The sequence below is a fragment of the Panthera onca genome, chromosome D1 (assembly GCF_046562875.1).
Source record: "Panthera onca isolate mPanOnc1 chromosome D1, mPanOnc1 haplotype 2, whole genome shotgun sequence".
NCBI lineage: Eukaryota > Metazoa > Chordata > Mammalia > Carnivora > Felidae > Panthera > Panthera onca.
The window spans coordinates 89626008-89651043 of NC_138348.1; the positions used below are offsets into that span (position 1 = coordinate 89626008).

General features: G+C 48.6%; 1 protein-coding gene across 3 annotated transcripts in view; it reads right to left on the bottom strand.

Moving 5' to 3' along the window:
* FLI1 (Fli-1 proto-oncogene, ETS transcription factor) overlaps positions 1–25036 on the bottom strand; it is a 131082-nt gene that overhangs the window by 48983 nt on the left and 57063 nt on the right. For 2 of the 3 annotated variants that reach the window (XM_060605223.3, XM_078432953.2), the window contains one exon: positions 7839–8050. The exons of the other annotated variant lie outside the window; for it this stretch is intronic. In XM_060605223.3, coding sequence (XP_060461206.1) covers positions 7839–8050 — 212 coding nt within the window. The remainder of the gene's footprint in view (positions 1–7838; positions 8051–25036) is intronic. 3 annotated transcript variants of the gene reach the window in all.

Below are 25036 nucleotides of genomic sequence, written 5' to 3' on the forward strand. Positions count from 1 at the left end.
GCAGTGGGAGTTTGCAGGATTAAGTTGGCCTTCAACCAAGGGAGCGACGTTTTCATTGGCTGGGAACCCCGTGGCAGAGGGTGGGGTGGCCAGAGCACGCGCTTCCTCTGCCGGATGCTTGAGTGCAAGGGCCGTGGGCAGGGGTGAGAGAACTTTCGGGGAGGAGGGCAACATCCAACTGGGGGCGGGCACGACGGAAGAGTGGGTGCTCTTCCATAGGCCGTGCCCCCCATCGGCAATATCAGGGAGACAAGATTCAAAAACTGATTTCCCCTGTCAGCTGGGCCGCTGGTGATTTCTGAGCTAAAAACTGACCTCTTGCCGTGCAGGGGTGAAAAGTCAGAGCCACAGAAATTGCCAAAGCGGAGCAACCCTTTATGCCATAGCCACCGATGGCAGGGCCGGGCCTTGGCACCAGGAATAGAGAAAAATAAATGCGAAAAGAGGAAACATTTGGTAAAAGGCACCTGGTGAAAAGAGGAGCCATGAGCCCTAAGATGAGCACCTGCCGGGAAGGTGGGTGCCCAGGTCACAGGATCGGCCGGCTCCCAGAAGAGGACATCAGAAGCACGGCCAGGACCAGGGTTCTCTTGCTGGGGTGACCACTGGGGGCCGAACAGTAGATGGAACCTCCATGTAAGTTCTCCTAGTTCTGTTTCCTCCTCGCTCCTTCCCCCCGCCCCTCTGGATGCACCTACTCCCTGGCAATACAAGGCAAGCTGTCTGGCCGCCCACTCGTGGGTGCTTCTCCTCTGGAATGAGGCCCTGTCCTCAGTCCCAGACCCCTCCGCTAGGGGGGCCCTCAGAGAAGCTTGGCATCACCCTGGACCACTACACTTGACCAGGCCAGCCCTCCTCTGAGCGCCCAGGGGGAAAAGGAAGGAGAGCCATGCCTTTAACCTCCGGCCTGCCACGCTGCCCTCCATTCTCAAGCTCTTGGGCGCTGAGTCTCCACCAGATAGCACACGCCTTACATGCGGCCATCGGGCTTGACAGCTACTGCCAAGGGTGGGTACTGGCGAAGCCCAGCCTACAGGCTGCTCTCGGTGAGGCAGCTGGCGCCTGTGAAGAGGCCCAGTGAAAACAAGAGGGAGGGGGAGGGGCGCACGGATGGAGGGGAAGAGATCTGGCCACTCAGCTTGCCTGCACGGCTGCTGATTTGTATTGAGAACTGCACTTACAGCTGACGTGGGGTTGGGGCCCGCAGGCAGCTGATAGCACTAGGACAGGTGACGAGGGGGCCTGGGGTGGCCACTACAGAGCAGGAGGAGGTGCTGGCTCAAAGAGCATAACTCAGAGCATCTCCCTCTCAGGATGGCAGAAAGCCATGGCAGGGGAGGCCGCAGCAAAGGTGACATGGACCCTGCAACCTTGTCCTCTCTTTTCCCCTTGGGACATAAGCTCTTGACTCTTCCCGTTCTATTTTTGTGGGTTCAGTGAACACTGCTTTAAAAATACTGCCAGCGGGTTCCCAAAGTGCCTTGCAGGTGTTAAGCAATTTAAAACAAGGTGAGAAATCTTGGGTGTTTGGGTAAAAGAAGATTTCAAAGACTTCTCCTGAAGACAACCCCTTTAGACTATGGCAGATGTCTTCTATGTTTGCAAGTGACATATTGGATAAAGGGTTAGTATCCAAAATCTGTAAAGAACTTATCAAACTCAACACCCAAAAAACAAACAATCCAGTGAAGAAATGGGCAAAAGACATGAATAGACAACTTTCCAAAGAAGACATCCACGTGGCTAACAGACACATGAAAAGATGCTCCACATCACCCATCATCAGGGAAACACAAATCAAAACCACAACGAGATACTACCTCACACCTGTCAGAGTGGCTAAAATGAACAACTCAGGCACCAACAGATGCTGGTGAGGATGCGGAGAACGAGGAACCCTCTGGCACTGCTGGTGGGAATGCAAGCTGGTGCAACCACTCTGGAAAACTGCATGGAGGTTCCTCAAAAAATTGAAAATAGAGCTACCCTACGACCCAACAACTGCACTGCTAGCTATTTATCCAAGGGATACAGGTGCGCTATTTCAAAGGGGCACATGCACCCCCATGTTTATAGCAGCACTATCGACAATGGCCAAAGTGTGGAAAGAGCCCAAATGTCCATACACTGATAAATGGACAAAGAAGATGTGGTATCTATCTATCTATCTATCTATCTATCTATCTATCTACAGCGGAATATTACTCGGCGATCAAAACGAATGAAATCTTGCCATTTGCAACAGTGTGGATGGAGCTAGAGTGTATTATGCTAAGTGAAATAAGTCAGTCAGAGAAAGACAAATATCACATGGCTTTACTCGTATGTGGAATTTAAGATACAAAACAGAGGAACATATGGGAAGGGAAGCAAAAATAATATAAAAACAGAGAGGGAGACAAACCGTAAGAGACTCTTAAATACACGGAACAAACTGAGGGTTGCTGGAGGGGTGTTGGGTGAGGGAAAGGACTGAAAGGGCAAGGGGCACTGAGAAGGACACTTGTTGGGATGAGCACTGGGTGTTATATGTGAGTGAGGAATCACTAAATTCTTTTCCTGAAACCATTATTACACCAGATGTTAACTAACTTGGATTCAAACTTTTTGAAATAAATAAATAATTTTAAAAAATATATCTATATACAGCAAAACAAAACAAAACACAGACATCTTCTCTACTTCCCATTCAACCCAGAGCAACTCAGAGTGCACCCCGTGGATCCACAAGTCTGTGGCCCAAGCTGGCTGTCCGTGGATCCTCTGTATTCACACAGTTCCTGCGAAGTCTCAAAGGCCACCCAAACCACACAGTTGCGTTAGGACCTATCACGTGTGTCTCCCATGTGATGTTAATGCTGTGCAACAATTAAGCAAATCTGCGTTGTCTTTGGGATTTCTGTAGGATCCGTGCACAGGCGTGTGCCTATGACTTGTTTTTAAAAAGAAATACGCAGTGGGTTAAGAGCAAACTTGAAGAAGAGAAAAAAAAGTCATCCATAATATAGCCATCACCCTAACCCCATAGCTAGTTTCATCTCCATACAGGATAGGTGCTCACAGCTTCTCCGGAACCCCGAGGACAGCTTCCCACCCAGGTTATGTGTGACATTTCCATACTGCAGGGTTCAGAACTTCAGGAAGCACCTTAGGAAGGTGTTTTGCAGTCACAGAGGCAGAAGTTAACAGGGTGTGTGAGGCTGATCTTCCTGTAGGTGGAATGTGAAGTCTCTACGTGTCTCCTAAGAGCATCCAGATCCTCCTGGCCAGTCCCATAGGGGATGTCAGGGTAGACTAACACCGACTCAGATTCTGTGTTCCAGGCACATGAGCCAAGCAGGTCCTTGCATTTCTCCTCCATAAAATACTATTCTCTCCTTCACGGGCTGTTTTCCCCAATCCCTCTGGGTGAAGCAGGATGCGGCTGACAGTTATTTGCAGACCACAGCTTGGGGTCAAGTTGCTGAAGCCTACACAGAACCCATATGGGCCATGCTGTTTCAAGAACAACTCACTCTAGCAGATTCAGCCACAACAGGAAGATGTGGAGAAAGAGAGCCAACCTCCCACAACACGGGCAAGCTAGGCTTTCTCTGAGCAACCCAGACCTCAATCTCTCCACTTGATTCCGAGCCAAATGACTTAATGCTGGGATGAAAAGCAAGAAGGGCATTATAGCTTTAGGTACAGAGAACACCTCCTCCAAAGACACAAATACCTATGGGTATTCCAATAAGCATGAAGTAACTTGGAAAACCCAAGTTATCAGAGACTATGGAGGGAATCGTGGGATGGTCCAAAGCATTCTAACTCAGCACTGTCCAGTTGAAGTAGAGTGTGAGCCACACACATAAATTTCCATTTTCCAGTAGTTCCATTTTTAAAATAAAAAAAAACAGGTGTAATGAATTTAAAAATATATGAAAATATATTAGTATATGAACTCACTACAACCAAAAGATTATCATTTCAACATCATCAGTATAAAAAATAATTAATGAGCTATTTTACTTTATCCCCCCCCCCCCGCCCCCACTAAGTCTGTGAAATCTGGTGTGCATTTTAGATCTCGAGCACATGTCAGTTTTGGATTAGCCACACTTCAAGGGCTCAGAAGCAGCGTGCGGCTAGTGGCTACTGCCTTGGACACCACAAATCTGGTCCATGAGCCAAGAGACCCCAAATGGGGTCAACACACAGGGTTGAGGATGAGAGATTTAAATCGCCTGGCATCTATCTCATCGTGTCATTTCTTCTTTGCATGATCAAATAGTAGAATCTATCCTCAGCAAAGACGTTTTTCTGAAAACCCCTGCTCCCTGCTGCCCACCAGGCCAGCTTACATGTGGGCTCCTGGAGAATATTTACGAGGTGCCGGCAATGGCCGTCCCTAGCCTGCGTGGCTCCGAGAGCCCACGGTATCTTCTTTGTTCCCCCAGGGTGAGTGAGACTCCATCCATCTTTCTGAACCTACTCTATCACCTGCGGACGGTCGGGGTCAGGACAGGCAAATCAAAAGCAGGGGCTGCTTTGTGCGACCAGAGCCACGTAAATACCACGTCTGTTCTTTAGAGGTGTTCACACAGCTCTCCTCCAGCTGGCTTCTGGTGTGACTGCAGCCAGGGATGGCTGACAAGTGGGTCCTGAAACTCGATTTCCTTGCCCCAGATTAATAGGTCGGAATGCCCTGCAGGGGAGTGAGAGGTCAGCTCGACAGTGTGGCCTCCCCCTGAGCACAGATGCAGGCTCTAGCCGAGGCAAAGTGGGCAGACCTTGGTTTCTGTCCTGGCTTGTACACCATGACCCATATGGCTTTGAAGAAGTATCTTCACCATTGAGTCTCGTCAGCCACGCATTCACTCACTCATTCATTTAACAACTCTTTCTGGAGCACGGATCAGGTGACAGGCATTGCTCAGTAAACAAAACGAGGCCCTGCCTGCATTTTAGTGAGGGATGTGATACGAGTCAGGAAGAGCTAAGAAGACCTAAGAAGGCAAAGAGTGACAGGTGCTGTCTTAGAGCAGGCGGTGAGGGAGGTCTGCTGAAAGGTGACATTCAGGCACAGAGACCTGAAACAAGTGGGAGAGAGAGTCCTATGACTTGATGGAGTAGGAATGCTCCAGAAAGAAGGAATACAGGCATGAGACTCTGGGGCAAGAGAGTGCTTGGGGTCCAGAGTCTTGTGTGGCTGGTGCGGAAGGAAGGAGGGAGACAGGAAGGAGAAAATGAGTTTCATAGAAATGGGGGCCAGGTAGAAGACTTTGGGTTTTGTCACAAGGCAGTAAAGGATTTTGAGCAAGAGAGTTAAGTATTCTGAAAGGATGGGGTGTCTGGATGGCTCAGTTGGTTAAGTGACCGACATCTACCCAGGTCATGATCTCATGTTCGTGGGTTCGACAGCAGAGAGCCTGCTTCAGATCCTCTGTCTACCACCCCCCACCCCCACCGTCTCAAAAATGAATAAACATTAAAAAAATAAATATTCTGAAAGGGTTAGTCTGAAGAACAGACTTTAGGAAAGCAAGCAGAAGCGAGGACAACAGGGCGCAACTGAGGCAGCCTAGAAGGACAGGTGCTGCCTGTCTGGGTTGGGGCGGGGCAACAGAGGTGAGCAGTGGTTGGGATTCAGGCTACAACAGACCAAAGACTCTCCAAGGGTGGAATCTGGATTTTCAATAAGCATCAGGAAGGTCCTGTGGTTGGGCCAGTTTGGGAAGTATTGCTGAATCGCCTTCCTTGCTGCCAGGCTGAGTGCCGGCAGAAATTGGACCAGGAGCCCAAAGGCACAATGTACAGGGAGGGAGGGAGCAGAGAGGTGGCCCACAGGCCAGGAATCAGAAAAGCCCAGCTCTGGTGCCAGATTTGCCTCCTCTAAGTCCTCAGACAAGGCGTCTACCACTCCCCGCCCCCAAAAGCCCAATTTGCCTTCAAATGTCAAAATGTAATGGCGACATCTACCTCACGGGATCATGGTGGGAAGCAAACCATAAGATAATATGGAAAAATATTTAACAAACGATACCCTCCGTCCACTATGAGGGGCTCACTATCCTTATTATCTGTGTGGAGAGATGCTCATGTGAGGGACTCCTGGCTCAGAACCTCTGGGCCTTCCTAGAAGGCTAGACTCTGGGAAGGCAGCTGTGATTCCGGTGACTGGTTCTGGTTACTGGGATTGGAATGTGGAAGGGCTGGGGGTTCCCACAGGCGAGTCGGAGACCAGGGATTGTCTGGGGGAGGTCTCCTTCCCAGCTGCACACTCGCCCCCTTCTCTCTCCTTCTGTAGACTTGTTTCCTTACCGACCTCATCCGCTTCTAGTGAAAACTCTCTAGAGATGATGCCCAAACCTACATTCCAGCCCCCAAATATTATCTGAGCTTTAGTTTCCAAGGCCTAGTAGACATTTTTTAGCTGGATGTTCTACTTATTGCTCCCAGGAATCTCAGAGGGAACACTGACATCTCTTCCCAAAGCATTTCCTTTCCTATGTCCCCTGGATAACATCACCATCCTTCCTACAATCATCCAAGCTCCAGTCGTTTTTTGTTCTTTCCTCTCATATACCCTCCAACCCCCAGAGACTTCAATGTTTGTCCATCTGAACCCTGCTAATTATCCCTTTGACGTGTCCTTCATGCATGTACTTCTTTTTATTTCTCTAATTATTAAAGTCGCTCAAATTCAGAACTTTGTAATCTCTTACCTGAGATATTTCACTACCTTCTTATCTTTCTGAGGCTCCCTTCCCCACCACTGTATACAAAGACCCTCAGTTCTGTAAATGAAGCTCTGAAGACAGCAAATGTCAAGTCTACGCTTAAAGTCAGTGTCTGCATACAGAATAAATTCCATATTTTCTTAGCCTGCCATTCAGGGCCCTTCATTAATTTTCATTTTTATCCCCTTGTGCTATAGGCCCATTGACTTGCCCGATAGTTCATGAATGAGACTAATATTTTCTCTCTTTTTTGCTCATGAGGATCGCTATCACTGTGGAGCACTTTCTGAGTCCCAAGCACTGTCTTGGGTCCTTCCTCCACAGCATCAGACTTAACCATCGGGACAAGCCTATGAAGAAGCAGATCCTCTAGTCCTGTTCTAGGAAAGAGACAGCTGGTGATCAGACAGCTAGATAGCTTGTTCAAGGGCAGAGCTGGGAATGAAGTCTGGGCTACCTGTCCTCCCGGCATGCCCTTCCTTGACCCTCTGATTCTTCTCTCCTTGGGCTCTCTTCCCTGCATTTCCACAAGAACAGTCTTACTGCCCTGGGCACCACCAAGTTCAACTACACTTTCCAAGTGTGATGTGTCCTCCCTTGCTCAGTGAGACCATAGATGGGCTCACCTCTGTCGTCACTTCTGGACTTTTCCCGTAAGGGTGGTTTGGTCACCTTTGCTCTAGTAAGACCCACCCAGAGGGGTCAAGTTTCTTCAACAGGTCAGGGAGGGTAGGTTCTCACTAGGGCTTCCCCAAGAGGGGCTCTACCTGGGCCTGACACACAATAGGTGTTCCACAAGTATTGGCAGAGGGCCGTTGAGTCCGACTCTGACCTGGCTGTTGAGGGCTGTACTAAGACTTAGAGAGCCAGGTGGGCTTAGAAGCCAGTAGGGCTTCCTGGCCTTACTCTACTCCCAGCCCTCAGTTTTATAGCCTTCTCTTGTCTCAGCTTTCTAGGGACTGACTCAGGCTCCCTGGCCCAGCACCAGCAGCCACTTCAGTCAGATCCGCTTGACTCAGACACCTGGGGAGCAAGCATGCCTCAAGCCTCCACCAGCCCCTCACCTGGCAGCAGGCCGCACCTACCCCTGGAGCTGCACAGGCCTGGTGGGCTTACCTGGATCCATTCATGTGGTCATACTCCCGCTTGACATTGACCCTCACCGGCTGATTAATCCATTCCTGCTGCGGCGGGAGGGGGTTGATTTTGTGGGGCTGGCCATAGTCAGGACTCCCTGAGGCGGTCATGTCGGCCTTGGGGAGATGGGCCGCCGCTCCGTAGGCAGAGTCGAAGAGGGACTGGTCGTCGCTCACCACCGACAGAGCCTCCTGGAGGGTCAGAGAAGGAGACGGAAAGCCCAGTGTCAGTTCATCCAGGGTTACTCTTCACCTCCTCTCCCTCTGAGCTGGCAGGGTGGCCCAGGGCTGCCCCAGGCGGTTGCCCAGGTCGCTGATTGACTCACACTCTGGGGGGCTGTTTATTCCTACGCAAACTCCACGGGTTCTCTGAAGGTTATCCCGGGTGAGGAGGGAGTTTAGGCAGTGGAGTGGGGAAGGAGGAGCCATAGGAGCACGTCCACTGTTGTGTCTGCAGAAAGGAGGGCGGGGAGCCAGAGGCCAAGAGGGGTGGTCACACAGCGTGCACGTGCAACGTTCCCGTGGCACTTGAATGCCGAGCTCTGTCGGCCATAAGCAGAGAGGCCTCTGACCAGCTGTGTGGAGCTGTCAGGCTGGAGGGGGATATGAAAGTGAGCATTTACTTTATAGGTGAGGCCACTGAGACCCACCCAGAGAGGTTAACTATCCAGCCCAAGGTCACACAGGGGAAGGGTGGGGCCCAGGGCTGTGGCTGCATCTAATTTCAGTTTCCTTATCTGTAAACAGGAGTAAGAATAGCTTTTTCAGAGCTGATAGGTGGGTTAAGTGAGAAAAATCGTGGTACATACAGGTGTCTGGCTTGTAAGAAACAAGCAGCAGTTTCCGCAGGGGTTCCCCAGGGTGTGCTGGTGTATCTTACAGATATCCATGATTCAACTGGGAGGCTGCCTGCCTCTTGGGGACAGCGCTCTGTCATTCTTTCTTGCCTGACTCCTAGAGAGGATAGCTTGCTGTCTTAATCTGATGATTCAGTTTGCCCAGGAACGAGGGCAGAATTTCAGCTCTGTGGATGGGGGCAGTCGAGGAGAGGCCCTCTGCAAGACCCTCAGTCTTCCCGCTCATACCGTCCCATCGCCCGGAGGAAGTCTGGCTTGTGGATGCCTGAATTGCGAAAGAAAGCCTTGCACTTTGCAGAGGTCGCCTACCAGCCAAAGCACCACCATAGGATTCTCCCACTATTCCAACTCACATCACATCATGGACCGGGGTGTGAAAATCACTGTATCGCATAATCACACCAAAGTAAGGGGACCGCTTTGCAGAAAAGAAGGACACAATCTAGAGGGCAGGATTATTTTACAATCTGTATAATCTACAATTACACAATCTATAATTATGAAGAGGAGATGGAATAATATATGACAAATATCTAGAACAGCTTCTGGCAGGGCGCCTGGGAGGCTCAGTCGGTTAAGTGTCTGACTTTGGCTCAGGTCATGATCTCACAGTTCATGAGTTCGAGCCCCGCGTTGGGCTCTGTGCTGACAGCTGGGAGCCTGGAGCCTGCTTCGGATTCTGTGTCTCCCTCTCTCTGTCCTTCCCCAGCTCACACTCTGTCTCTGTCTCTCAGAAAATAAATACACATTTAAAAAAAGAGAACAGTATCTGGCATATAGTGACCCCCAATAAATGTTAGCTCTCATGATTACTGGTGTTCAAGTAAAGATTCTCTCAAACTACTTGTTATGGGGTCAATCATTCCCTTAAATTCACATGTTGAAGCCCTAACTCCAATACCTCAGAACCAGACTGTATTTGGAGCAAGGGCCTCTAAATGGGCCTGATTCCGTTAAAATAAGACCTTTAGGATGGGCTCAATCCAGTCTGACTGGTGTCTTTAGAGTAGAATTGTTGGACACCCAGAGTCCCCCATGTGGAGAGGCAGCAAGCCATCTGCAAGCCAAGGAGAGAGCCCTCAGAACCCACCAGCACCCTGATCTTGAACTTCCAGCCTCCAGAACTGTGAAAAAACAAATTGCTGTTGCTTTAGCCACCCAATGTGTGGTGTTTTGTTACGGCAGCCCCAATAGCCACCTTTACGTAAGCCCTCCCTACACTTGTCAAATTACAGGCTGTTCCACCAGCTAAAGTCACTGAAGTCGCTGCTTCTCCCGGGGCCATTCTCAACCCCAGCAGGACAGCCACATTTCAAAGAAAAAGGCTCTTCTGTGTCTGTTTCCTGCTGGGATCAGGGAAGAATTACTGGAACACACTCCAGGAAGTCTGCTTCTGCACCAGAAGGCTTTGGATAGTGTAGATACCGCCAGAGATGGCAGTTTCAAAGCTGAGCTACCTACACAATATTGAAAGGCTCCCGTCCCCCAAATAAGTGGGTGTTCCTTGATTCAGACCTAAAATACGCTGGGATCCTTACTCGTTTTCCAACTAGTGCCCTTGTGTCGGGCTCAGAGAAAAGCTGTGCTGCCTGGAACCACTGTCTTATGGTTATTATATCCATTCTCCATGTCAGTTAGGGATCAGACCTGCCTTTGTATCCCACACCAGTTTTCAGTTGTCATCCAGGCCCACAGTGTTACGGTTCCAAGTTGAAAGGTGTGACACTGTAATCTTCCAGATAGTTCAGCATGAGTCCCTGAAATTCCTAGGGTTCTATACTAGGAGCAGAGATGACATTACCACCACCTAGGACCCATAAATGTGCTTTTGGTGACAAAGGTGGAGAACGCTCACCAGTTCTGCTAGAAAAAGAGACTACGTTTAAGGAATCATGTTAATCGTACCACAGGGTATTGTCTTCTACTGTGGAGAGCGGCTTTATGCTCCGTCATGCACAAATCTTGGAGTTTCCAATTACAGAATTTCTCATCTCCCATCTTCTAGGGGAGAAGAAATTCAAGGAAGGAGGCCTAGGAGGCAGGACTGGGGATAGTGATGCTCTGGGGAAGCATGAAAGATCTCTCTCATCATTAGCCCCAAAGATGGTGGGCCAGGAAGCAAGAGAAAGTAGGGTTTCAAGTCCAAGGGGGCCACGCAAGGTGTCAAAACCAAGGTTCGAAGCAAAGATTGCAACAGAAAACAGATAAGACAAGTTGGGGGTTCTGGTGGCAGACCGTGGAGAGACTTCTTAAGGAAATGAGAATACAGACTTACAGGACAAAGTGTAGGTGTAGTAAAGGGCACAAAACCTGTCCGAACTCATTTTGAAAAGTAGCTCACAATCAATGGAAACTCCAGTCAAGTGGCAACATCACAGGACAAGAGATCCCTGATCTCCTCCAGAACAACTGTCGCTCCTCCTGTCTGACTTGTCTACCTCCAGGCACGTGTGCCTTCCCAACGCCTGTCTTCGTCGGGCTCTTTCCACTATGACTACACACACTTGTATTCTCTGCCCTCATTCAGCCCACTTTGAGCACGGAGCTCCCTTGAAAGTCACAAATACATCCTGCCACAATCCCTGCTCCGATACCTCCCAGAGCTCACTCCATGTTGACCATAGCAAATCTACTGTCATCTGCTTGTTTTCCCACAGCTCAGCTTGGCCCCAGATGTCCACCCTTACATTTCATGACTTCCCTCTCCCGCGACTCCTGCCCAGCGCTAACTGTTTCCACTGCTCCACTCAGCGGGCCCCACTCACATAACACTTCAAAGGTCCTTGGGCCGTGAGTACCCTTTCTTTCCACCTGCGCACATATCCGACGCTTCTCATTTTCTAAGGCAAACAAGATCTTCCTCACCCGTGAAATGTTCCCTGATAATGTCCTGTGACTCGTTTGAGCTTATGAAAGCCCAGTGAGAATACTGCGTGGGTAGGCGCATACACCCACACACGTACTCTCTCTCTCTGTCTGGCTGCCTCTTCCTCTCTCTCCCTCTCTGTTTTCTATTTCCAGTCATTGATAAGCAAAGGGCTTTTTTTATTCTTAGAACAGTATGGAGAAAAGAATTAGTGGTTGGGGGAGGCTGGGAAAAAGGAGTAAATGAAGGAAAACAGCTCCCTGTCTGGCCTGCTGGACTGAATTAAGAAGTCTACTAAGGGCAGGAGACCAGAGATGAGGGCCATTAAGTGGGAATAATAGATTTAGGCAGACTAGACCCCAAACAAGCTGATTTGAGATCCTGGTGGAAAATGAAAGCTGGGGAGGAGAACATTCTCACCATCTCTGAAAGGAACTAGCACCCTTTTGGCCATTCAAGGCTGGAGCTTTAGGAGCATCCCAAGACCACATCCCTTCTGATTGTATGATGGCGAACCTTCTCTGAGGCGCTCTAGTGGCAGTGGGCGCAGGGAGGGGGACAGGCATAGAGGAAAAGGCAAAAACGGAACATGGCACTGGGCAACTGACTTGTGGCCAACAGACTTGTGTTAGGGACTCATGTCACGGTAAATGATATGGGTGTAGTGACGAAGGTGCCACTTTTACCACGTGAGGAGCTATGGAGCTGGCAGATACAGCTTTTCACATGAGCCTCTCTTGCTATCTTACGCATGTCTTATAAAGCTGTATACTTTTACTTCAACCCCTAAAACTTTGAAAAGTTTATACATAAAACTCCTACTTATACTTAAAACTCTTCACAGGAAGGACTCGTTGGTCTTCATGAGCTTTTCACTGATGAATTGTTGATGAGAATTTCATTTGGGGATGATAGACTGAATTTAGAAAGAACTTCAGCACGAAAATTCACAAGCTATTCTCAGTGACGAAGTTCCTTCAGTTTTTAATGACCTCACTGTTTCTGTTGACTTTGGACAGGACACGGAAGACAAGTTATTCTTGTAAAGACTGTTGCGTCCAGGTTGCTTTAGAGCATGCTACATAAAAATTGACTTCAACGTGAAGAAGACAGAAAGCGTGGGATCCCTAACCCCTTGTGGTATTCAGTTCTATGGTTAATCCTCGGCTTAGTAATTAGATTCTGAAAAGCATCTTTCCTTTGCTAGAAAGACTAGGCCTGTAACTCAGGGTGCTCTGGGCCCTCAGTCACTGAGTCTTAGACCCAGAGGGAAGCACACAGTCCCTTGACTCCTACCACTTTAGTACCCTACTTGACCCATTTGCTGGAAAGCCCAGACAAGGGCAACTTGGAATGGCAGCTTGAGTTCAGAGCTAAGTGGATGGCCACATTTGTCCATAGAAATGCTGACCAAGCTGTGCTAACCTTCCTTCCCATGATCCCCTGCTGACCCAGGGAGCCAGCAGAGGTATATGGCCAACGGGGCACTTGTCTTGATACGGGACTCTCCTTACCCAATTTGGGTGAGATGCCATTAGCACAACACTTATAATATTTCCTGCATTCTCATTATTGAAGATAGATCACAGCAGTCAATTATCATAACACATATTAAGCGCAAAACACTGTTTGTACGAGTAATCTGATTTAATCCTCTTAGCAATACTTAGCAATACTATGAGGGATGTGCTATTATTACCTCTATTTTTTCAGATGAGAAAATGGCTAATTCAGAGAAGTGAAATAACTTGCTCAAGTCACACAGCAAGTGAGTATGATCTGGGATTCAAATTCAAGTTCGCTGCCTGGGCACCTCCCAGGGAGACTATAAAGCACTTTGAGGGTACCTCTTGAGTTTATTGAGCACAATCTTTAAAGTTGGAGAGATATGACCTCGAATCTGAGCTCGAACAGCTGCTCACTTGCACACCACCTATTGTAGTTTATTTATACTCTATGAACTTCATTTCTGTATCCGTAGAATGGGGGATAATAACAGTACCTCACCTGCTTGATTCTGAATGAAGGTAACACGAGATAATGTAAGTGAATTTCCCAAATAGAGTGTCTAAAGTTCTTAGGACATAATAAGTACTCAAATCTAAAAGAAGCCCAATGCTGAGAGATGGCACTGGGACCCTGGTGTTGGAGTTGTGATGGAGGTGGTGGGGGCAGATAAAGCCAGAGATCTACCTCCTTCTCTCCTGTGTGGGTTACTTAGAAGTAATGGAAGTTGCCTAAGACTCAAAATTAGCAGGTTCAGAGATAATAGTTAGATTTTGAAATGCAAATTCCATGGGTTTCTGAACACACAGCCTACTTAGCTAATGTGTTTCCACTCTTCTTTTTCAGACTTCTAGGTGACACAGACAAGATTCTGTTAAATAGCCATTAGGGGTGCCTGGGTGGCTCAGTTGGTTAAGTGGCTGCCTTCAGCTCAGGTCATGATCTCACAGTTCGTGGGTTTGAGTCCCACATTGGGCTCTGTGCTGACAGCTCAGAGCCTGAAGCCTGCTTCAGATTCTGTGTCTCCCTCTCTCTCTCTCTGCCCCTCCCTCACTCATGCTCTGTGTCTCTATCTCAAAAAAAAAAAAAAATTAAAAAAATTAAAACAAAATAGCCATACAAGTGAGGAGAAGAGCCATTTACTGCTGAGATAATCAAAATAGTAGGTGGCTACTCGTATTGCCATTCATACGTCGTATACGCAATAAACATCAGAAAAATGCCAGTAGGTCTGTGAGTTCACTAAAAACAACAACAACAAAAAAACCTTTACTTTGGAATTTGTCATATGTATTTTCTTCTTTCTTTCTTTCTTTCTTTCTTTCTTTCTTTCTTTCTTTCTTTCTTTTTTTTAAATACTAGCAGATGTATCTTCCCAAAATTTATTTTCCTTAGATTAAGGCAAATGTTATTTCCCATGTGCCTGTCAGTTGGGTGATAGGGGACTGTGGTCAGAGCGTTGCCACATGATGGCCTGGCTGATATCGATGATGAGCAAACAATTGCATCTCTGAAAAAGCTTTGCTGAAGCAGAGTTGGAAAAGCCCCTAGCGTATCCAAAAAGAAAAAAAGGTTTAAGATGGGTCCAGAGAATCTCCCCATTCTTTTTTTTTTTTTTTTTTTTTTTTAGCTTTATTTATTTTGAGAGAAAGCTTGAGCAGGGGAAGGGCTGAGAGACAGGGAGAGAGAGGATCCCAAGCAGGCTCTGTGCGGTAGTGCAGAGCCTGACTCGGGGCTCAAATCCCTAGCTATGAGAGCATGACCTGAGCTGAAACCAAGAGTTGGGCACTTACCCGACTGAGCCACCCAGGCGCCCCAGATCTCCATTTTACTCAGGAATACGTGAAAGAAATTTTTGCTGTGGTCCCTCCCGTCCACAGGAAGAATGCACCCATCATCCATAGTTATGAGTCAAATGGAGTCAGAGGAGGAAAGTCCCTGATGCCACCGTGGAGGGAGACCCTTTCCCTTGCTCACCCTTACAGTTAGGCTGAGTTTTTATGCTAGCCCAGGGGAATGACCTAAGACATGGGGTCCCAAGAAGCACGAATTCTACATTGTTTCCTCTCCCCTTATTTTCCCTCTCTCCTGTCCTGAACCCCTAAAGGACAGACTTCTGTGGCTGATGAGCTTTGCTCTAGGAGGGTGAAAGGATGTCAAAAGCAGTCACGCCAAGGTCCCTGCTGCTGCCCTCCTCGGCGGGTCCATTTGACTCGCAGACCAGGCCTCCGGAAAGCTGATCTCTGGGTCACTGCAGGGAGCACACAAGCTTTGGCTTTTTGTTACATTCTTTGCATAAAGACACGAAGTCCCCCGCTCTTGCCAGCCAGGGAGCATACACAATTCAGACAAGACCAAAATCCTCTGTCTTCATGGCTCTCGGAAATCAGCAGGCTCTGCTGCAGTGAGAGCATCCAGCTCCGGGCGGGGACCTCATCACAGCCACACTGAAATACCACGAGGAGGGGGTAGCGGCTATCAGTTCGTTTTCAAGCCTTTTGCTTCACTCTCTTCTCTACCTACTGGCCCGGCACCCACTTCTTGTTCATTATGTCGGTCCCACAGACGGACAAAGAGAAAAGAAGGCAAATTTTAAGACAAGTTGGATAAGGAGGAAGGGGGCACCAAATATTAAGCAGAAGCCCCTCTCACAGGGTGTAGAGTGGGAGCTGCCTGTGTTCATATCTGCCAGGTTGTCTTTTCCCAAAAGGGCCATAACGATATTTCCAGTCTTTGCCACTCCCCATCAGAATGCAGGCTCTACTTCCCTCCCCACCCCACCCCTTGATCCCAGATGGGACTTCATGACTGCTTCAACAAACGGAAGGTGGCAGAAGTGACCTTGCTGGACTTCCAAGGCTAGGTGATAAAAGGCATTATGACTTCCACCTGCTTCTTGTTCTCTCTTGGGTCTCTAGTCCTTGGAAACCAGCCACCATGCTGCAAGGAAGCCCAAACCAGCCCAAGCCGAGAAACTACAATCATGGAGAGGCCCACAGTGAGAGGAAACAAGACCACCAGCCACCAGCCGGCAGCAACCTCCAGACTTGGGAGGGATGAGCCTTCAGATGAAGGTTTGCTCATGAGCATAATAGTTGTTTTATGCCACTAAGTTTTGGTATAGTTTCTTAGGTAGCCATAGTAACTGGAACATTTTCTATCGTGTTCATCACCAACAAGGGAACCCATATCCAGAGGAGGCAGAAGGTGATTGTCTAAGTATCCTTTTCACCACGGTTACTGACACTGGCTTCAGGAATCAGAACCAGGACTAAACAAATAGGGTAACTGAGGCACAGAGCATAACCTCTCTAGGTTCACACAGTGAGGGAGGGTCAATCTCAGCCTAAGGGCGTAACTCCTCTGATAACCACCTATCAGAATTACCCTTAACTAGCAACGAGAAAACAACAAACAAACAAAAGGCAAACAAGGGTGACTTTTTTAAAGTAGAAAGAGGGGCGCCTGGGTGGCTCAGCTGGGTTAAGCGTCCGACTTTGGCCTAGGTCATGATCTCACAGTTCTCTTGAGTTCGAGCCCCGCATGGGGCTCTGTGCTGGCAGCTCAGAGCCCGGAGCCTGCTTCAGATTCTGTGTCTCCCTCTCTCTCTGCCCCTCCTCTGCCCAGGCTCTGTCTCTGTCTCTCTCAAAAATAAATAAACATGAAAAAAAAATTTAAATACATAAATTAGAAAGAATAAATAGAACATGCACTATTTCATATTGTGACGCTTACAAGGAACTCCTACAATCATTACCTCCTTTAGCTTTTTAAGATGTTTGTTAAGATCGTGATACTATTAAAAAGGAAATTGAGGCTTAAAGAGGTTCATACTTGCTTCACGTCCCTCAACTAGTGAATTGCCCAGCTGGTGGCCTGACTGCAGAACTTACACTCTTCCCCTAAACTAGTTCCAGCCCGTGAACTATAATCCTAGGCTGTGCCAGAGAGCCAAACCTGCCATGGAAACCCAGAGTGCTTCGCTGATTTCTAAAGTATTTTATTGAACTCTGTCCCCCCTGCTCCCCTTCACTCAATCCACCCACCCACCCCCAACTTAAATCTTCACTCGCTGGGGAGGGGGCTCTGCAGTGGGCGACCCAGGGAGAGGCAGCCAGCCAAGTTCCTAGAAAATGGAATTAGAATCCTTTGCAGATGAAAGTACTTTATTTAATGGAGTTTAATAAATTAAGGGAATGAGCCTAAATGGGTTCAGAGAAGAGGGTCTCTGTGTTCTGTAAAGGTATGCCATGTAACAGAATCCAGAGCTGTGGCCTTGTGTTAATCACGATCCCCATTAGGTGCTTCTCCAGGTCTCCCATGGGTATCTACCTTTGCCTGTTGACTTTGAGTTTTTACAGTCACTGTTTTGACCATAACCACATTTAAAGGGCATCTCTAAACATCAAAGTTAAATTCTCCTCCCACAGAGAATGATTTTACTGCTGAAAAGAAAAAAGTGCTGAATATGGAAACTAACAGGAAGGGGATAGAAGGTTAGTCTGAACCCCAAGACAGGAACGTTTTATAGAATGCTTTACTTTCTGTTTCTTTACAATGGGTCTGACCTCTCTTCAACCTGCTTTTTCTCGATGACAAAGGTGACAGCAAAAGGGTCAGCTAAGATCTGTTATGTAGAGTTCGTTACATCTGACCATCCAGGAGTCAAGCTCCTCTCCTGTAATAGGGACTGACCTGACCCCTGAAGTGGATCCCATGGTGCCACAGGAGCAGAACCGAACAGGGATGGGAAGCTGAGGCTCACTAAGGTTAGGAAGCTTAAATGTTCACTTCTGTGAAATGGAGCCTATGTTCTCCTGCCAGTTCAGAAGGGCTGACGGGGGTAAATAAAGCCCTCGCTGGTGCAACTGGGGATGATGGACCGAGCTTTCAACCCCAGATGCCATGGGGAGAGGCGGGTAGGGAAGGCGGAAGTCCTGGAAGGTGACCCAGCTGGACCAGTCTACCAGGTAGACTCCTGGTAGACCAGTAGTTCCCTATGTACTTTTTTTTTTTTTTTTTTTTTTTTTTTTTTCTTATTGCTGCACATCACTTACATTGGGACAGTATTCTGTCTGACTTCACAGGGGAGGCTGTTCCAGTCATCAAAAATACTGGAATATTTCCATACCAGTGGCTCCACTCCCTTCTCTGTCTGGGGACCACTAAAGGGTCAATGACTCCAAGACGAAGGATTGGTGCCCTAGTGCCCGTGACATACAGGTGGTTATATATCTGAATGTTTCCCCGGATCTGGAGGGTGGTTTTCTGACTACAGAGGTGTTGGCGAGTGAGGACCATTGAAGATCCAGATGGGGCAGGGAGCATGTCTGCTTCAGGAGGGGTCCAAAGGCAAAGGGTGGAGGAAACAAACCACTTTGGCTCTGTCTTCACCCTGTAGGGTGTTGTTTTACAAATGTGTTCTCATAAAAGGCACCGGTTACAGGTTGGGTCAAAGCAGAGCGTTACTGGCTGTGTGAATTTGAGCAAACTACCCAAGCTCTTTGTTCCTGGAAAATTTTAACTGTCTTCTATCAAATGTTTAAGGCTCTCTGACGATGGTGAACGACCTCACTGCCCTGACCACAGAGAGCTGAGGGCTTGGAAGAAACGTCCTCTGTGGGGAGAGGCTGCAACGTTTCCTCACAAAGTCTGCGTTTCACCCAGTGCAGGGGCTAATAGAATAGCCTCGGAGCCAGGATAAAGTTCCTGACCTTTCTTACTGCTTGAGAGTGGGAGCACTAAGAATTGTCCTTGGAATCTTGTCCTTATGGGTCTGGCTTGGTAGCTGGACCAAGAGGATCTCAATCTGGTCTGTGGGGACCAGACAAGACGCTGAGTGACAAAGGGAAGGGGGCAGTGAGGCGATTCAGATATGAAAGGATGGGCTCCCCGAAGGGGCAGACAGCTGTCCACCAGGGGGTGGAAATGACACTTTCTACAACGTTCGTAAGTGCCAGGGAGAGGAGGAAGTAGATGGCAGGTGCCCTTGGGTGCTTCTTTGACTTCTGGGGTCATGGGAACTTTCCCATCCTTTTTCTCAAAGACCAGCTCTGCTGCTGGAGGTGCCCTGAGGAGAGGAACCCCAATCAGTCTTATTTTTTGTTTCCATTCCCAGTTGCTTGCTCCATTCGGAACACCCAGTCAGTGTGCAATAACCTTTTTTAGTGGATACAATCCTTGGAGCTGGTAGGAGACAAAGAGACTCCCGGCCCCTGCCAGCACCTTTACCACCACTTAGACTTCCCATTCTATCTCTTGGCTATGAGCAATTTTGATTAAGCCCTGGACCCCAGGCTTGTCCAGTTTTTGGTTTTGAAACAGCCACACCCAGTGTTGATGTCTTGTTCAAATTTAAACACAAAGCCACTGACCGATCCTTCTCAACAACCACTTGAGGGCCCTATTCCTAGAAGCTATGATCTTATCTGACAATTGCCTCGTGTGACAGTTTCCATGGCAACTGGTGCCCTCATAATCACAGGAAAACCACAAGGAAACATGCACCCGGGGGTGGGGGTGGGGGTGGGGCTTTGCTCTCTTCCTTCCAGCTTATACCTGAGGAGCACCCTGGACGGGGGAGACGAACGCAAAACCAGCCTCAAGAACCGGAGGGTCCAGTCCTGTGCACACCAGTTGGGAAATGTCTGCCAGCCTCAGCTGGCACTTGCCAGGGAGAATGCCATTTCCCCGCGATGGACAGCTAGCTGTCGCACAGGGGACTCCACTTTATTTCATTTCCTCACGAGGCACTGGAACAGAGGAGACCCTGAATCCATCTTGTAGCTCTTAATGGCTGTCTCCTTTCCCTGATTCACGCTTGAGGAGTCACGCTTGGCGACCTCACGCCCATCGAGTCCTGAGTGTGCAATACTTCCAACTCTCACATCTGGATGAACCATGCTATCCCAGGTGCTTAGTCCTCTTGTGGCCCCACGGCATATGGTTACCATATTGTTGCAGTGACGTGTGGCAAAAGCCCTGAGGATGGAGATAATGGAAGGAGGTGGTGCCTAAGGAGGTCCTTTCCTGGGCTGGCTCGGCAGCCCTGACCTGCCTCTGCCTAGCTTGTGTGCTTTATTTTATCCTGTTCCCTCTGGGCACCCTATGCTCACGTTTCTGTCTTCTTCACTATTCCTGCATCCTGCCCCCATTTCTTCTCTCCCTCTCTTGCTCCTTCTGTTGCATTTTAATGTGCTGTTAACATATTTTTAATGTTTATTTAGTTTTGAGAAAGAGAGACAGAGCGCAAGCAGGGGAGGGGTAGATAGAAAGGGAGACACAGAATCTGAAGCAGGCTCCAGGCTCTGAGCTGTCAGCACAGAGCCCGACACGGGGCTCGAACCCTCAAACCGTGAGATCACAACCTGAGCCAAAGTCGGACACTCTACCGACTGAGCCACCCAGGCACCCCTCCCTCTTTTTTTTAATGTTTGTCTATTTTTGAGAGAGAGACACACACACACACAGAGTGTGAGCAGGGCAGGAGCAGAGAGAGAGGGAGACACAGAATCCCATGCAAGCTCCAGGCTCCGAGCCGTCAGCACAGAGCCCGACGTGGGGCTCGAACTCACAAACCATGAGATCGTGACCTGAGTCAAAGTTGGAAGCTTCACCGAATGAGCCACCCGGGTGCTCCTTAATGTTCTATTTTTAATAGATTCTCCTCTTGTTGTATAAGACCCAGCACTCTGAACCTTTAGACACCTATTCAATATATATTTCTTGACTGCTGTTTTGGTGTCTGCAAATACCTATGTGAAAACCAGCTGGCTTTTTCCGTCACTCGAACCAGCTATCCCTGCACGGCACTGCCTTTCCTCTTCAACCCTGCCTCCTCAGGTCTCATTTACCCACCAGACTTTTATGGAGGACCCACTGGGGGTCAGGCATTCGGCTAGGCACAGGGGATACAAAGATAAATGAGACCCCAAACTCGCACAGTTGCCCTTAAGGAGCTCAAATCTGGGCAGAAGACTGATCCACACATCGATACTTATGTAGGGGTGGGACGAGAGGGCAGTGAGTGAGCTCAGGGAAGGCTTCCTGGAGGAGGTAGAGCCTGAGATGGGTGAAGGGGACCTTCCAGGACACCTCAAGTGCCACCACCTCCAAGAAGTTTCCCTGCCTCCCGCAGCCCCCCACTGTCCCCTCCACCACTGAGTCATCACTTTATTCTAGACGGCTTTGTCACATTGCTTTTATTTTCATTTCGCTTGTGCCATAGAGGGTAGTTTTTCATAGGTTCACATTCTGTCTCTCTAACCAGACTGTGGCTTTCCATAGGCCTTATTAACCCTTAACTAAGTGCCTCGATTCCCTCATCCCAACAATGGGCACAATGACAGGACCCACTTCAAGTGGAGTGGGTTAGCATATGTAAAGGGGTCCCCACTGGGTCTCTGCTCTGAGAAGGGAGTGGAGCCAGACTGACCGGATCTGGACTCGACACTCACCACTTGTTAGTTCTGTGACCTGAGGCAAATTCTTTAATCTCTCCGTGCCACAGTTTCCTTTTCGGTAAACTAGGAATGATAATAATTGTATTCTAAACTCATGCCTGTCACATAGTAAGCACCCTCTGAGCTTAATCTTCTTAGTATGATTCACAGATTCTAATGTAAGAAAAGCACATCATTTCCCTGGGCCTGTTTCTCGCGACATTAGACCGACTGAACTAGATGATCCACAAGACCCTCTCCAGTGCGGTGTAGGATGGATCCTCCAGCCCCATTTGCCTGGGACCGTCCCAGTCTATGCCGATTGTTCCAGAAAATGTTACATAATACCTCCCTTCACTCTCAAAATTATTCCCGTTCGGATGATCCATCGGATGGCCAGCCTATCTATGAGCAAGCTAAGAGATCTCAGTGTATCGTAGCTTCATGGGACCACTGCCCTCCCTTCCAGGGAGGAGGTAAGGGGAACCGAGGACAGCCTGGTCTATGCACAAAAAGCCAAGCACCCGCTCCTCTTGGAGCTCAGGCTGCATCCCCGGGACACAGCTGGTCTTTCGGCTGGCAGCCGCCCTCAAGGCAGTCGCCCACTGGGTTGGCCTTCATCCTTGCTTGACTTGAGTGCCAAACCTAGGCAGTCTGGCACCGGGCCTCCTGTCTCTCGGCATCCATCTATAGGAAAAGCAGATATTTTGTGAACAAGTCCCGCCATGGCCTTCCAATGAAAACATCTCAGTGGGATTACATGGAGATATTTTCTTTGTCAATCTCAGTAAAGCTATTTGCACAGAAAGCCCAGCTGAAGCCCACTGACAGTTCCTGGGGACTTGGGACTGATTTAGTTACTCTATAAAGGGTACTTAGTGTTCTACTCTTGGACGCTTCTGAAGGTACCGGCCTTGCCCAGTAGGAGCCTGTCTGTCTCTCTCAAGGGCATGTGTCATGGTGGCAGTCAGGCTTAATCCTTGATGTCTCAGAAACTTAAAGGAAATGGGAAACTAGCCCGCCAGGTGGGGATGCCCTGAGGAGATGTCCAAAAACCTCATCAGCTCCTTTTTCCTTCTCGGTTCCCTTAACTCCAGGCTCCATTGTCAAAGGCTGTCAAGTTCTTATACTGCCGCTTCCGCTTAGTTTTCTGCGTGGTTGAGATCTCCCACGTTCATTACGGGCTCGGTGATTTCCATAAGGAGGCCAAAATCAATGATGTCAACCTTCCCAATCCTGCCCTTCTAGGGAAACTGGGAGCAACATGTCCCTGGGGGAACCTCATAGGCACCTTGCTCCTTCTAATCCTGACCCAAAGAAAGTTTCAAGTCTAACAACCTGAATGACTTTTCAAACGTGTTAAGGATACTGGAAAAGAACGAGAACGTGCTCTATAAACTCAGTCTTGCAATCAAATCAGAATTAAGAAACAAAATGTGACGGGGCGCCTGGGTGGCTCAGTTGGTTAAGCGCTAAGGTCATGATCTCATGGTTCGTGAGTTTGAGCCCCGTGTCAGGTTTGCTGTCGTCAGTGTAGAGCCCGCTTCAGACCCTCCGTCTCCCACTCTCTTTGCCCCTCCCCTGCTCATTCTCTTTCTCTCTCTCTCCCAAAATAAATAAATAAACTTAAAAAAAATGTGGGGTGCCTGGGTGGCTCAGACGGTTGAGCGTCCAACTTCAGCTCAGGTCACGATCTTGTTTGTGAGCTCGAGCCCCGCATCGGGCTCTGTGCCGACAGCTCAGAGCCTGGAGCCTGCTTTGGATTTTGCGTCTCCCTCTCTCTCGGCCCGTCCCCTGCTCGTGCTGTGTGTGTGTCTCTCAAAGATAAATAAACATTAAAAAAAATTTTTAAGAAGCAAAATGTTTATGTAAGCTTATTATTTTTTTGTCTTTATTTTTTTAGAGAGGCAGAGCGCAAGCAGGGGAGAAGGGCAAAGAGAGGGAGAGAGAGATTCGTAAGCAGGCTCGCGCCAAGAACAGTGCCCGAAGTGGGGCTCAATCTCACGAGAGTGAGATCATGACCTGAGCCAAAATCAAGAGTTGGGTGCTCAACTTACTGAGCCACCAGGTGCCCCAATATATTATTCTTCTACATAGAAAGACATGGAACTTGTAAATTTATCTTTTAGACCAACACTGTCCAATAGAAATTTCTGTGATAGGAAATATTTTAAAATCTGTACTGTGCAACAGAGAAGTCACCAGACCTGTGTGGCTATGGAGCATTTGGAAGGTGGCTAGTGCGACGGAGGAACTGAATTTTAAAATCTTAGTGAATTGTAGTTAATGTAAATTGAAACAGCCACGTGTTACTAGTGGTGACTACTGTGGCCAGCAGAGGTTGTAGATACCTGTGCTTGGTGGCCAGACTAGGGGCTACTCAAAACATGCAAAAGTCACGTTGGCTATTTCCTTAACGCGTCCGTCCTCTCTCTTTAGGGGAGCGTGAACATATTTGACACAAAAAAAAGCATTCATTCGTGGATGCATTCGTTCATTTAACAAGTATTTATTGGGCATGTGCTATGTACCAGGCTCTGTAATAAAATTCAGGACCATGTCAATGGAAAAATGGCATCACAGAATGTTAATAGCATTATTGCTACTAGAGAATTAGGACATTTGTAGAAACTTCCCCCTACCCCTGATCTGACCCTAGCTTTTCAGGGAAGCAAATATCAGACAAGCACGAAGATGCCTTTGTAAATGAGAGGGTCGCCCCTGGACGGTAAGTAGCAAGGAGCAGCTCCAAATCTGCCGTGTAATCACAGCCTGTGCCTCGGGGCGGGGCTGGAGATGGGGGGGGGGGGAGGGTGTAGTGAGAGAGGGAGAAGGGGAGAGAAGATCCTGAACTTAATACGGCAGGAATTACGGTCTGCTGTGAGGATTAAAGTAAATAAGAACGAGGCTCCTAAAAGAATTTTGGAAAGTGTAAGGTACCCGCCCTGTCACTTTACCACAGCTCATGTAACAATGGACCATGTCTTCTGCCACGTGTAGCATCCCAGAAAGCAATAAAGCAGCTGAGCCACTGCCTCCCGAGAAGGTGGCAGGACGTGAAGTACTGAGAGATGGCCTGACCAACTGTCAAGGCAGGGGGATTTCAGAGAAGGAGGCAAGCAGTGAACTGAGCAGGAATGTGGCCGAGGGGCAGGGCGTTAACACTTCATCGACTATCAACAAATGTACTGCAGGGACTTTCCTGGTCATAAATAGCCAGCTAGGACCTCAACATTTCATCTCATCCTCTGAAGAGCATATAGCAGAGAGAAGGGGGCATAGACTCGCCGCCACCACCCTCAAAGGCTGTTCCCAAGAGATTTGGAAGGGCACCGGTCTCCATTTAGTAAAATGGAGTTGTGGCTCGCTCTGCAGGGTCCTGACTGGCTGGAAGGCAAACTCTGCTTCTCCTCGGAGACCCAGAGCCCACGTCTGAGTGGGCCGGTGATTTTACGTTCAACCGGAGCTTGCAGACTGTGCGCTCCTGGCCTTGTAACACATCCCTGGT